Here is a 15,109-nt window from a genome sequence, read left to right as displayed (position 1 = left end):
ATAAGAGTGTGATTCTGTTTAGTTAGTTAATCAATTTATCCTCGTACATTTGTTGATCAAAACAGAGGTAAATTGTCATTTACTCTAAATTTAGGTTTTAGCTTGAAACACTTAGTGTGGGACAAAAAGCTACCATTATAATACATTGTGATAATTAAGACTATAGTCATAGTTTACAAGTTTTTTTTATATAAATATCCTTCCATACTAAGATTATTATTCCATTCACTCAATTCGCAAGTCGAAAAACTATCCCCAAATTGTATTACCCATGAACCATGCATGTTTCAATGAATACCATCGATGTACATTTTCTTGCCTTTTCGTCAAACTGATTATGATAATTATAATTTTAACGCCTGTTTTTTGCTCATTTGAATATTATTATATAAACTATGTCCTTTGAAACAAAAACGTAACAACATGGTTTGAAACATAAAGCTTTACAACATGGGAATATTTCGTTTTCTTTAATAAACAGTTTCCAAATTTCAAATTTTAGTAAGTTTCCGCGCTTTCTCCCGTAGCTTATATACATGTGAGATCGTCTTCTTTATTAGCTTTTGTTGTTTGCTGGACGGAATTAAATGTCCCTTATCACTTTTCATAATGAAAATATGTGTTCTGGATATACTGTAAAAATCCAACAGAAGTGACGAAAACAAACTTGATCTCAATTGATATTTGATTTTGACCAACCAATGTCACTTCACACGGATGCATCGTTTCAATTTGATTACAGACGAACCTGGTCTCAGATTTTCATTCTGAAAAGTGTATTCATATACTCAACTGCGAAAGAACAGTACATGATGAATATTACAGACAAACCTGGTCTCAGGTTTTCATTCTGAAATACTGCGAAAGATTTGTACATGCTCAGACGAACCTGGTCTCAGGTTTTCATTCTGAAATACTGCGAAAGATTTGTACATGCTAATTCTGAAGTTATCCAACACAATTCATTTACTCAACTAGGAAAGAGCTGCACGTGATTAATATCTGACCTAGAATGAACAAATTTCAACTTTAGTCACCTATTATAATTTTGTGAGATACAAAATATCATTTACACCAAAATAATAGTTTCTAAGATATAGCCCTTGAGTCGAGTGCTTTTCTTTGGTAGTTTAGTAAGCAACATGGTGTTTAAACTCAATTGAGCAAAGTGCAATCTCTTAACACTTCATACAAGTTCCGAACACTGCTTTAAGTATGCATGGAATGGCTTTATCGTGAAACAATTCATGAACTGATCAACATCTATTTGAAATCTGTGAGAATCCCGGAAAAGATCAGCGGTTCTAATGATTGTGCGTTAATAGAGAAAACACTCATAAACAATCTACTGCTTATCTCTAATTTTCTTCAAGATGTATTTAGACATTGCTGACATCGCACATTGAATGATGATACGTTTTAGATCTATTCGATTTACCAGACACAAGATTTGTATTGTTATCATACGACAATGTGTCTGGTAACTCGGGTCTTTTTCTGGCATCATTCCATAATTTATTTGTATGATATCAAGCATTCCTCGTCTTGTAAACGAGTTTAGGTTTTATATTACATGATCTAAGTATTTTATATTAACACACATACAGAACTATATCATGTAAACTGTAGCATACAATAACTTCTTTCCTTTTCGTATATTTATAGGAAACCAAAATGGCGACTAAACTTCTTGATAACCCGCGATGGGATTAAACAAAAGTTGTATTAATTCTATTTTGATCGCAACAAATTGGCGAATATTAAAACATTTTGACAGGGAAAGCATTGGTATCGAAATCATACTGATCACCACTTTTTCCGAAAAAGTTCACCGAAACACCTATCGATAGTTGAGTTTAATAGAGTATCAATCAAAATCACCTCAATACACTATCATATGAAGGTATTAAGTGGACAAGTCTGCTATGTTAGATTACAAAATAAACCCATAAGGTTTACAGACATCTGTAATGAATTTAAAGGGAATTGAAATAATGAAGGAAGTTAATCAGATTTAATTTGTGACTTAATCTGATTTAATCATTCTATTTTCACTGATATAATCAGATTATAGACTACAAACTGGGTTATTTTAATCATATTACCAATTTTATATCACGTGACTATGGCAGCCATCTTTGATTTTGAAACACGAGTTTGACTTTCGTGCTGAATAATTTTGTTTTTGAATGTATTATACATCATGTTATGTCTTATAACCAACTTCCTCAATGGCAAACGGATCCTGGTTGGTTATATTCATAAGCTATCGTGGCAGACGAGTTCGACAATAATGGGATTTTTTTTACTGTATTGCCCCTCCAGAATTGGGTAAAAGCCTCCTATTTTACGATTCACTCAATATTCGTCTGTTAAAAGACAATATCAAATCAAACATCTGGAAACTTCGATAACATATCATATTCCAGTACTACCAAGTTTGGCACGTGCACTTACCACGCGCAAGTCTACGAGGTTCCAAATAAGCCAAACGCCGTCGCCTTAGTAACCAGATTTGTATACTATCTATACAGTGTATTTTTCCTAAAGTAAAACATATCCTTTGATTATGACATTGTTTCACATCCATTCAATTAAAATTCTGGCCATTTTGACACATAAATTAGCACAGACTAAACTGGAACCGTTTCAACGAAAATATATTCAAATAAATAGTCCTTGGAAAATGTGCTAAAAAATGGCACAACCAAAACGCTTACGTCATTTCCGATTTGAGATCAATCAATTATATGGGTGGGGTATTGAAAAACATTCATTTTAAACCATTGATCAGCCGGATCCAAAACCGTGTCGATCTGCATGATCTGATATTATAACAGCTTATCACGTCATAGCGACTAAACCCATTACGTCAATGATTTAAACTAAGTCGTCGATAGGAAATCAAACTCTCACTAAGTCCCCAAGATCGGAAAATGGACTGGTCTTATAAAAGAGGGGATATGGGGGTTGTCTGATTTCTAAATCATTCCACATCTCCGGCCTTCTCCACATATCATTCGAAGAAGCAGCATCGTATCAAAAACCACATCAGAATGGTGAGTAAAAATAGAACTTGATTGTGTAGAGTAGCCATATTTCTATAGTGTAGAGACCTATTGTACCATTAGAACGTTCAAAGTCAAACCAAACCTACCAAGGACATAGAAAATTATTCTTCATTTACTAAACAGGTTTTCAAGAAATAATCTCTCTGATAACTATTTAGTACTTGAGATATCATTACAGCAAAAGTCAGAACGTCTTTTTTTCTGCTTTTCTCATTATCATGATTAGTTATTACCTGTCTACGACAAGAGACGAACTAATGATCTTACCATTCTTCAGGTAACTATTTATCGTTGTCTACCACCGAAAACAATTTTTGTAGACATTTCATTTATTCACATTTGTGAAAATGTTTGATATAAACTCAAAATACTTCTGCATGAAAAAAATTGCCTTATACTTTTATCTTAAAATGCCAACTAATGGAATTCGAAAAAGCCGGCCGGTAAATCATTAAAAATTATTTTTTACGTTGAATGATAGTAAGTCTACTTATGAAATTGGCTACTTGCCGAGAAACCAATTAAGTTACCTACTCAGATATCTGGTTAATTATTCTTGGTACTTCATTGCAAATTTCATATCTAATGCCCTAGAATTATAATTTGCCCATCTTGTGCTTAGACTAGATTCGGATCGGACATTCATCTCCCTGGTCACAATATCATTTTTGATTTGTTATTTATTCAAATTTTCAGTGCACCAATCAATTGGCTTCGTATACACTTGATAAGTTTGCATAGGCTACTATGTCCACGAGTCCTATTGTTTTACGCCCACTCGTTTATTTCATGCCTCAACCCTGAAAGTGGATTTTGTATTTCCCGAGTACATTTAAACAGATTTTTTTCACAGAGAGGTAAAAACATCCACCCAGAGCAGCAAAATGCAATTTGAGCAATCAAAAAATAAATTGATTGTCCTCAAAGAAAGTAAATTAATCTAACCTCCTATATTTCAGTCTTCTTTATCGAGAGACACAGTAGAGGGTAAGTTGAACATCCTGTTATTTTTTACACTGAATTCTGCAGTTTCAACTGAAAGACAAAAATAATTATATATACACCAAGCAAAACTTTCTTTGAGACTCTAAAGCATGTTAAGGCCGGATACTGCTTATAAATATGGTTATTGTTAATCGGATTAATAATGAAGTTAAACAGAAAAATAATTTGATATTTAAATATTAATAGTACATGGAAAAGTCGGTATTTTGATTTAAATAGAATAGGGGGTAAAACAGGGTGTCGTTTTAAGCACTACTCTTTTCATTTATTCAAGCAATAAACTTGATCAATGTACAATATAAGTCATCGACGCGCTGTTCTGTTATTCCCTATGTCTTTCTTTTTATTTTGTAAATCAGATATCACATTATGCTTCTGAGGACAGTCTTGTACGAAAAATTTTTTCCATTATTCTTTGTGCAATTGGGGTAAGACAAGGTGAAGTTGTATGTCCTATACCATTTGTAATGATGATTAATTACATTACATTGTAACTAAAACATGCATTTCATCTTTATAACATAGCGTGATGTCTTGTTTGATAATCTTTTTTAAAAGTGCACCATATCTGTATGTAGATTTGGCAAAACGTCTCTCATTTGATCAAATCAACTTGGCAATGTTTTAAATGTTTAAGATGTTATCTTCAATTAAAATAGGAATTTGGAACTTGCAAAAAGATAAATATAAAAGTATAAAATAACAGGAATATAAAAATGAAAGTCAAAAAGGAATATTAGAACAAAATAGTAACATAAAGAGGGCATGGATGAACTATTACTTTTTGAATCTGCAGTCCGATGTGTATAATATATTGGACGTACATGAAATTAGTGCAGTATCAAATACCCTAGAAAAGCCGCCAGTCACCGAAACCTGAAGAGTGATATATCAATCTTGTTCATGGTGCATTGAAGATGCCAATAACATTGGAATGTAGACTTAATTACCCAGACGTATATATTATTTGTGCCACAGAAAAATATGCCTAACATGAAACTGCATTTGCGTGTATGTATATTATACATCACTAGTATTTATACATACATCTGTTTCTGTCGTTCTACCCCACGTGAAATATGATCCATTTGGCACGAGGCCGTCTGTTTTTGATTTTCTTTAGAGATAGTAACGTTGAATATTGGTAGGTATAGAAAAAATATTTTTTTTGTGGTCTATTTTGTTATATTCCAAGAGATAATGGCGCATAATACATGTATCGCGAATTCTAGAAGCATTAAGAGTATAAATATGATGGTTCACAGGTTCAGGGCCAGAAAAGGGGATAATTTGCCAAAAACGCAATAACATATCTCCAGAAAGGTATACAGGGCAACTTTGTTCTGAGTTTTTAACTTTCTTCTGTGTTTTTCTCTGGGTTAATTTATACGAGAATAAAATTATGAGAATCACAAAAAGTATAAATCATTTGGAAATGCCTTGACCTACTTTCATAAAATAGGCAACAGATTTTTTAGGATACTAGATAACTATTTATTATCTGTTGATGTAGAACACTCTGGCATCCTGCTTATTGTTTTTAATGGAATAGGAAAATTACTTCAGTGTTTAAGGTACATAGTATAATTCTGAACATGGTTACACTCTCGAAAAGATGGCTGCATACTCAAAGAGTGCAGTAAATCTCAGCCGAGCTTTTGCAATCTTGTTTAGTCTTTACCACTGTCATGTTACTAGGTGGGCGAAAGGGTTTCAGTCAGTGAAAATGGAATAAAAAATACAGTGTGAAAACATGTTTTCTTTCTATGATAGTAAAATGGTGTGGGTTTATTAACCTTGTACCGACTTGAAGGTCGTTGATAGACTGTTTCACCTGGTGACGTCATACGATGCCTGCAGGAAATAAGAAATGAAGATGGAAATTCTTTGTTATTACACGGTTCAGTGATCTGGTTAATTGATATAGGCAATTAATATGTTGGGAATATGCCGACTCTTATCGCAGCCCCAAGCTCCATCCGTATATGGGTGTGCATTCAACAATTTTCGATCCAACGGTTAGCGCTTTCGAGAGCCGATTGGACATCAACTGTTTACACCTTCCATAAGAGTAATGAGTTTCACTTTCAAAACAAGTGGAGCCATTTATTCATTTCTGACTGACTTCTTTTATAAACTAGAAATAACATAATAAAATGCCACAAGAATCTGTAGTATGTGTGACTAGTTAACCAAAGCTAATACTACCTGGTTAGAATAAAGTCTAGATGATAAAGTCTACCTGTATATTATAACAAAAATTCTCTGAGAGAGTATAGTAGGTTGCATTAGCACGAGAACGCTAGGCTATATTTAGCTACCGGTGCCACTGCGTTGGTACCTTTCCATAAAAGGGTTTGGGCTAACTGTTATCAGTATAATGCCAACGTACTGTATGAATGATAGTTAGACATATCGCCTGTACCGTAAATATTCTTAATAGTCTTTACCGTAAACACTCTAAATTCCGACTTGTATTAGTTTTTCTACAGTGAAATTGCCGTGTAAATTGACCTACCCACAAATTACCCACCCTCAATATTTTGGCTTTCTGCCATGGAATTTCAATCCGTTAAGTTATAACGATTTCTTCAATATTTTTCATAATTTCACGAGCATTAGAAATTGTATTGATATATGACTTAGTGAACAAATGATAAAACAATTTCCAGTCTTGTTCAATTAAATACAATATACCGAAATTATATAAGTTATACCATGATTAAATAACTGTAAATATATTATTTTCTGTGACATTATAGCAAAACCCTGATGCCTTAGGTCCCTTGGAAAGTTAAACTGAACAAATTAATCTCGTAAATTATCAAAATAATAATAGGCAGGCTACTTGGTAGTAAAGTCAAAATTGTAGACGCATATAACCGATGGCATCATAATATTGTCAGTAACTGAATGGGGGGATGGGTGAAAATTATAGCCGGTCTAATTTAAACTATCTTCACCTCCAATAAAGTCAATTGTGGAAAACCATGCAACATATTTTCTATTTAACAATATATTTATGTACAGCTTAAGTTGAATTTCGATAGTGAGTGATGGTCAGTGTTGCAAATGGTTATTCTTTAATGTTTATATCTGTTTTTGATTTATTTTAGAGGTGCGAGAGGTGTTCGATTTGTTTGATTTCTGGGATGGTCGGGATGGAGATGTCGATGCTTTCAAAACTGGTGATATGTTACGGTGTTTAGGTTTAAATCCAACAGAATCAACAGTAACAAAGAATGGAGGAACCAAAGCCATGGGTAAGTCAACTCAAATCTAATTCATACTATAGATTGTTGATCGATGAGTGTATATATATCATAATGACCGGACCGCATATATACTGTGGGCAATTCGGGAGACAAAAACTCATTAGGAGTCCGGTTAGCTGGTTCAAAATGGGTTTCAAATTTTGGATACGTGCAACTGCTTATAGGGTACAGAAGCAATTTAACTGGAAACCAGTCCATTGTATAATAAACTGGTACGAGACGTATTGGTTCCAAATAATTAAAGGGGAGTAACTCTGATTTCATTAAGTGATGTACACAAGTTTTTGTGGTCTGAGTCTGATATGGAAATGTAAATTGGCAAACGATTATGACGCTTTCAATTTCGAAAGTAATGACATCGTCATTCCTGGCATCATCAAGACAGCTTGTTAGGAAATAGGATTCAAAATTCGAAATTGAATAAAAGAAGACCATCGAATCAGAAATTTCAAGCTTCATTACTTTGTAAATGAGCCATGTGGACTCAGGAATACCGAGTTGACAAAGTCACTCTCATAGTGTCACAAGGTCAACTATCAACATATTGTATACTATTGTTTTATTTTTTAGGTGAAAAATCATACAAATTGGAAGAATTTTTACCAATTTATGAAACAGTCACAGCTATAAAAGACACAGGCACCTTTGCTGACTTTAAAGAAGCTTTTAAAACATTTGATCGTGAAGGTCAAGGTTTTATTTCTTCAGCTGAAATGAGACAAGTATTAGTGTCCCTTGGTAAGCATTACTCGAGTTTTTCAGTGAATTGGGAGGCCGGTTACTAACCTTGCTAGAGAAATAGTACCTAGTAATACATGTCGAGGAAGTTGTGGATAGGGAGATGTGTGTTGGGCTTGGTACATATTTGGTTGAATTCGTCCGGTGAAAATCTAGACATTATTGTGAATGTGACTGATTGGTTGCTCAGTTTAGCAAAGGATTTAAATCCAGGTATAGTTCAAGTCTCATTTATGCAGAGGGGGAAGGGGTACCTTTGGGAAGATTTTGCACTCTGCATAGCCTTCATGTCTTCTTAGCCCAAATTGAAGCAGTAAAGATGGACATAATTGATTGCGATGTATAGCAATACAAAAACAAGTAATACAAAGAGCTTTGTGTGTTTCAGGTGATAGAATGACAGATGCAGAAGTTGATCAAATTGTACAATGCACTGACATTAGAGAAGACTTTTGGTGTGGAATTTTGTGATTTGTATATATAACGACCAGTTAGTTTCCCTATTTTTAGCATTGAAAAATATAGGTCGACTTCTCGTTGTAGCCGATATGGGAACTTTTGTCTAATTTTTCTCTTGGCATGTTATTATCGAGAGGTGAGAGTTTAAATCATAGGAATTTTATTGCAACTGTCACAGTTTTTTTCTGAGATGTTCGAAAAAGAACAGACGTCAGGCACCGTTCGAATGTCAACATTCAATATTTCAGGGAAGGGGAGGGGGGTTGGTTGAGGGCTGATGGATGTCTGGTTTGTTCAATCAGTTTTTGTGGTTTGGAGCATGAAATATCGATACTTTAAAAAAAAACCCATTCCACCATATAGGAGAATATTTCCCTTACCTTTTTGAAAATTTCAACTAAACATATACGAGCGTCACAAACATCTAAGAAGATTCATCTATTTAAGTCAATATCTTGAATCCAGCGGGCACCATTTTTCTGCTCCAGCAGACATAGGATTATAAGATTTTGATTGGACAACCAATTACTAATTAACCAATCAGCAATAACTTCGCACACGTACCTCCGAAAGGGAAGAGTGGTAGGTCCGTAGTCCGAAATACTCTGTAAAAACAAATGGCATGTCTTGGGTTAAGAGGATTGTAAAGAAATTTTCTAAAAAAAATTGTGTATCGGGAACACTGATGGTATCATTCCAATTTTCTATCAGACGTCTATAGTTCCTACAATTCCACTAAAGCTAATTGTTTGATGACAAGGTGATTTGTGATGTTTTTGTACAAAATCGTTTTGCCATATTCCAATAATTTTTATTTCAGAATTCATCCAGAAGATCTTGGACGGTCCCTACCCAGACAAGAATTGATCGGGATGTATGACGTAATCATGGCTACAAAGATGAAATAATTATTCCTCTCTCATTATAAAAAAAGTGACTTTTTCTTCACCAATTAGAGTTCTATTGATAAATTCTAGATTTTTACTTTTAGCAGGTCCAATCAACACATCATTAGTGAAAACGAAATACCATTATAGAACATAGTGCCATATATTTGTAGTGTGTGTCACGTTTTTGACATTTTACGAACTAAAGATTTATTTATTTATTATTGAACTTATAAGTCGCCGATAGATGGCGCCGTCGTGCATGACGACTGATTTATCACGTGGTTATGATTAGTTTCGGTTTAGTCGACTAGGCTGTGTTAGTGAGAAATTTTATAAAATGGGAAGAAATTTAATGGAAGAAGGGGTTTGATATTTTTTGTAAGGAAACCCATGTATTATAACATTGGTGTGAATAGTGCAATAAAATAAATCCCTTTGTATACAAAATAAAGTTTGAGATTTGTGGTCCATTTATACTGTGCAAGGAATAAAGTATGGGTTCAAAAGCAGAAATGTTTCATCTGTGATTTTGTGGTTAGTGGTTGAACCCATCTGAATACAATTATATTTACTCGACTGGAGTCTAATGGAGGTCGTGGTCCAAAAAAGGGGCAAGCTATATTTAACAAAATGCAACTGAAGTAATAAATTAAAGTTGGAATATCGGTAGAGCCGAGCCAGTGGCGGAGGCAAAGGATGGGACAGAGGGGTCAGTCACCCCCCTCGCAGACCCGAAAACAAGTTTTTCGGGCAAAATTAGTATAACTAGGTTAGAAATTCGGGCAATCTCATATATTTCGCCCCCACCCCCCTTGGACGTAATCCTGACTCCGCCACTGAGTAGATCGCATTATATTTAAAGACATACTGCGGGGGTGGCTCCAATGAGAAAAGGGTGACTTTACAACCAACCAAATCCAATAGCCACTGTAGACTCAATTACAAATATTTTAAGCAACAGGTCCAGGCAATCTTTCGTCGAAGATCTACATAGACAAAGAGGGACATGATGATAGAGGCTATTAGAGATCAGCCTTTATTTAGACCATTTCTACTTTATTGGAGACGAATCATTATCATACAGGAATATAATGCTGGCAGCTGTTTCATCAGTCGGTAGGCCCTATTGCCAATGACAAGACTTCAGTATCTCAATCCCTGTCTAACATGAGTTCTGGCTTTTAGTCGACCACATCATACGACCTTGAGAAATAACCAACGTCACAAATAACACCTTGGCCACCAGGATCAGCACCATCAATAAAACACCCCTTTGTCACTACGGAATTGAAGGTCCCCAGTATAACTAATCCGAGACATCCGGTGATTAGTGATACCCAATAACTTAATTCAATGTTAAAGGTAAACAAATAAAGATCCTGAATATACCACAACCCTCTCCAACATGACACAGTCAAAATACTCAGTAAAATAACATAGACGTCTTCCACGACCAATCTCAGCACAAATCTTTCTGCCTGGTACAGCTTCTTGCTTAATTCAGCTATAAATAATTGGACGAGTACGGCAATAACCATCAGCGAGTAACCAATCAGAAAAGAGTACAAAGTAGTCGATAGAGAATCGTCTGGATACAGTCCGAGGTCCAATATTTCCCAAAGTCCCCTCCATACAACAACTACTAACGATTGAATGACAACCACGGTAAAGATGACATCAAGCATATACAGACTCGTTGATTTCTGAAATAGAAAGTGCTATTTAGGAATATACGTCCATGTGACCCATTTAATGATATTTCTAGACCAGGTACAAAAACTGCGTGTTGTTGTTACATGGAAATAACACACACGAACGTAGTTAACAGCCATTTTGAATCACTACTCACTAGTCGAAATTCAAAAAGGCGATAGTACTTTAATATTTTCTAATTACATTTAAAGTTTTAGAAACAGCTTTGGATGTGATTTGAAAGGCTTTGTTGAAATTCGACTCCAAAATGGCTATGAACTGTGTTAGTGCGTGTTCTTTGGTCATCTATTCAATGATCTTAATAAACAAGGTAACATACGCTTCGGTCGCTCGTTCAATGATCTTTCTAGACTAGATAATGTATGCTATGGTCACGCGTTCAATGTTCTTTCTAGACTAGATAATGTATGCTATGGTCACCTGTTCAATGATCTTTCTAGACTAGATAATGTACGCTATAGTCACCCGTTCAATGATCTTTCTAGACTAGATAATGTACGCTATAGTCACCCGTTCATGATTTTTCTCGACTAGATAATGTACGGTATGGTCACCAATTCAATTATCTTTCTAGACAAGATAATGAACGCTATGGTCACCCGTTCAATGTTCTTTCTAGCCAAGATAGTTATGGTCACCTGTTCAATGTTCTTTCCAGACTAGATAATGTAAGCTAGGGTCACCTGATCAATGATCTTTCTAGACTAGATAATGTACGCTAAGGTCACCCGTTCACGATTTTTCTCGACTAGATAATGTACGGTATCTAGACAAGATAATGAACGCTATGGTCACCCGTTCAATGTTCTTTCCTGACTAGATAATGTACGCTATGGTCACCCGTTCAGTGTTCTTTCTAGTCAAGATAATGTACGCTATGGTCACCTGTCTGAATTTAATAGATACGTGTCCGCAAATCTCATTCAAATAGCCATATTATATTGGCTAGTATTATGACCTACAGTCCACAATTTAATTTCGTATAACTAGGTCATTGAAGATGATACTGTGGTAAATTATGTCATCTTTACCCGGGCCAGCCTCTCTTGTGGGTTCGGGGGATAGGGGGGCGTGGATTGGCCGCCACTGCTGTATCCGTATTGTCGGAAAGAAATAAGAGAGGACTTAGAATAAGAAATAAGACTGTGCCAGAACAGTGGCATTAGCCTTTTCATTTTCGATTTCCAAATTGCAAGAGATCTTTAGCGTGCAATCTCTAAACCAGGTGTTTATTGTCCCATCCAAACGCATGAACACCTTCTCCGTGTCAGCCCTTTCGACCTGCATCTGAGACAAGAGATGAGGTCAAAAAATCTGGAGGGTGGAAACTCGGTTAATAAGCCCGAAGGCATTATCTCAAACTCTTTACCCTCCGACACATTATTAAAGGGACAGGGCGCCATTTTTTCTTTTGACCAATCATACTTATGTCTCAGAAACGGGAATCTTTTTAGCTAAGCCAATTAGTAATAGTATTTACAGCTCACTGTCGAAATTTGAGTCTTTAAATCCATGTGTGTCCAGAGTTATCCGCGTTTGACGACTAGTTATTTTAAGATACCCTGTGATATAGAAATAATGAGTAAAATGTCTAGTTTGAAGTATTTTGAAAGGAATTATGCGATTTTCGTACATTCAAATATTATATACCTCTTAAGACTATTTACATATATTCAAGACTTAAAAATCAACCCTCCAAAATGCCACATCTGTCCCTTTAACAAGAACAAAATATGACACAAATTAATAAATAAGATAACGCATGAATAAGGTTAAGTACTGACTTAAGTACCTTAATATTACACTGGAATCTTGTGGTGATAACAAATTGGGTGTTTTTAAAACAGTCTATGCCGATGACAACTGGGGGAGCGAGCATTGTACAGTACGATTTTAAACACACTAAAATCAAGATTCCTAGACTGCATGACACTGTGACTGAAATCCAAGACACTTCGGTATAATAATCCATCAGTAACCATAATCCACGCCAGTGAGAAACACTTCCAAAACCAAAAATCAGCGTGTATAGTCTTGAAACGAAGAAATAAGGCACTCCTCTCAGACGAGGAAAATAGGTTCGGCTATAACTTTGTGTTAAGTATATGATCAATGATAGCGATATCCCAAGAACAACAGAAATCAAATGGTTGTACAACGGTACTTCAGGGATAAAATACACATCCTGAATATGCCACGCTCCTCTCCAAAACATAATATTTAAAGGCGTGTGCAGAAAACAGGACAACAAAACGTCTATCCAGTATTCATTCATCATGAAGATATAATGTTATAGGCATGGTAGGTATTTTATAAAGATAATTTAGTCCATGCTCGTTGAAGTTTAGCGGGAGTCATGCGTAACATGGTAAAGAGAGTGTTGACCCTTTTGCTTAAGTTAATTATTATGATTTGGTTTTATAGTTTTTTGTTCGCTTGATTGTTTTTGAGTTGTTTGCTGTTGTTTTTTTTAGGGGAAAAAGGCTTGTCGGCGTCGTGAGCTCACTAAAATGCCCATTTACCGACAAGTCATTCTTTCATGGTCGATTCAATGTTCAACAAACGGCAACTAACGAACAACAAACGGCAACAAACGGCAACTAACGAACAACAAACGGCAACTAACGAACATTGGCGAAGCGCGAAATTTTGTATGGCGTTAAATTAGTCAATTTTTAAATACATTCAAAAGATGTGGTGCATACAAAATATAGTATTAAATTAAAAGTTATATGTTAATCAAGTAGAAAAGAATTAAATTAGGCTTACTTTTATTTTAATGCCCGGGCCATTAATTTGAAACACGATTCTATCTCATTACTGAGTCTAATCCAAAACAATTCATCTGAAATTCAACACAACATAACCAAGACGTCTTCTCATATCGCCCCTAATTCATACCCTTATCGCCCCTCATTCAGTTAATTAAAGATATCTTGCCAGGCTAGATAACATACGCCCACTATCAGCTGTCAGAAATGATAACAAAATCTTGGCTTAATAATGAATTTTCTAATAATCTTAAAATCATCTTTAAATCAAGGCAAAAACATGAAACAGTTCATCAAATTCAAACTGTAGTCTCTATCGTGTCTGCAAGCCGAATTTGACAAGTGTTTACTAAGTCAAGGGCAATAACTCCGAAACCCTTCATCCGATTGTTACCAATTACGAACTCGAGTGAGATCTCATCAATATATAAATGCAATATCTAGTTTCATCAAGATAGGATAAAAACTGTAATCTCTACCGTGCCTATATTTGAAATTTTATACTTCTAAGTCAAGGGCAATAAATCTGAAACCAATCATCCTATGTTTACCAATTACGAATGGACTGAGATCTCATCAATATATACATGCATACCTAGTTTCATCTAGGTTGGATACAAACTGTAGTCTCTATCGTGCCTACAAGCCAAATTTGACGAGTTTTTACTTAGTCAAGGGCAATAAATCTGAAACCGCTCTTCCGATTAATACCAATTTCGAATTTGACCGAGATCTCATCAAAATATAGATGCATACCAAGTTTCATCAAGATCAGATAAAAACTGTAGCCTCTATTGTGCCTACAAGAAATGTGAACGGACCGACGGCGGCAATATACGTCAACATTTCCATGTGGGCGTATAAAAAGTATACATGGTTCCGATTTGAATTCCGGGTCCGTGTGCATTTTTTTCAAATAAAATCTTCAATTTCGAACTTGAAATTTATACCAACAACTTGGTTATACATGTTATAACGCCGCCCGTTACATCGACCAGTTTCTCCGACCCAAGTTGTACCCAAATTTGCAAGACTCCGAAATGACACCTTGCAACATAAGAACGCCCGTCCACACAATGCCAAAGCCCACAGCATAAGATTGGATCAATGCCTTAAACCCGATAGAACACCTGTGGGATGGCATCTTAGAAATGATAAAACAGTCTTTAGTGACTAAAGTATGATTT

At 35.3% G+C, this 15,109-nt stretch overlaps 2 protein-coding genes across 2 annotated transcripts; one reads left to right on the top strand and one right to left on the bottom strand.

The window, feature by feature from the left end:
* Positions 1 to 2,992: 2,992 nt before the first annotated feature.
* On the top strand, positions 2,993 to 9,893 carry LOTGIDRAFT_231855 (hypothetical protein). Its single transcript, XM_009055017.1, has 6 exons — positions 2,993 to 3,059; positions 4,031 to 4,058; positions 7,193 to 7,339; positions 7,922 to 8,089; positions 8,478 to 8,544; positions 9,349 to 9,893. The coding sequence occupies exons 1-6, from the start codon at positions 3,057 to 3,059 to the stop codon at positions 9,413 to 9,415; spliced, it is 480 nt and encodes a 159-aa protein (XP_009053265.1). The 5' UTR covers positions 2,993 to 3,056; the 3' UTR covers positions 9,416 to 9,893.
* Positions 9,894 to 10,619: 726 nt separating this feature from the next.
* On the bottom strand, positions 10,620 to 13,426 carry LOTGIDRAFT_116236 (hypothetical protein; the record flags this gene model as incomplete). Its single annotated transcript, XM_009055016.1, has 2 exons — positions 10,620 to 11,141; positions 12,944 to 13,426. 2 exons carry the CDS (start codon positions 13,424 to 13,426, stop codon positions 10,620 to 10,622), a joined length of 1,005 nt encoding a protein of 334 aa, XP_009053264.1.
* Positions 13,427 to 15,109: the final 1,683 nt, after the last annotated feature.

The sequence above is a fragment of the Lottia gigantea genome (genome assembly GCF_000327385.1).
Source record: "Lottia gigantea unplaced genomic scaffold LOTGIsca_23, whole genome shotgun sequence".
NCBI classification, from domain to species: Eukaryota; Metazoa; Mollusca; class Gastropoda; family Lottiidae; genus Lottia; species Lottia gigantea.
The sequence above is the reverse complement of the archived record's forward strand: the minus strand, read 5'-3'. Positions and strand labels throughout refer to the sequence as shown.

Excerpts from the sequence above, each read along its gene's own strand:
- LOTGIDRAFT_231855 (XM_009055017.1), top strand. Across the intron at positions 7,340-7,921 it reads TGGAGGAACCAAAGCCATGG|GTGAAAAATCATACAAATTG; the intron begins GTAAGTCAACTC and ends TTTATTTTTTAG. Across the intron at positions 8,545-9,348 it reads GACATTAGAGAAGACTTTTG|TCCAATAATTTTTATTTCAG; the intron begins GTGTGGAATTTT and ends GTTTTGCCATAT.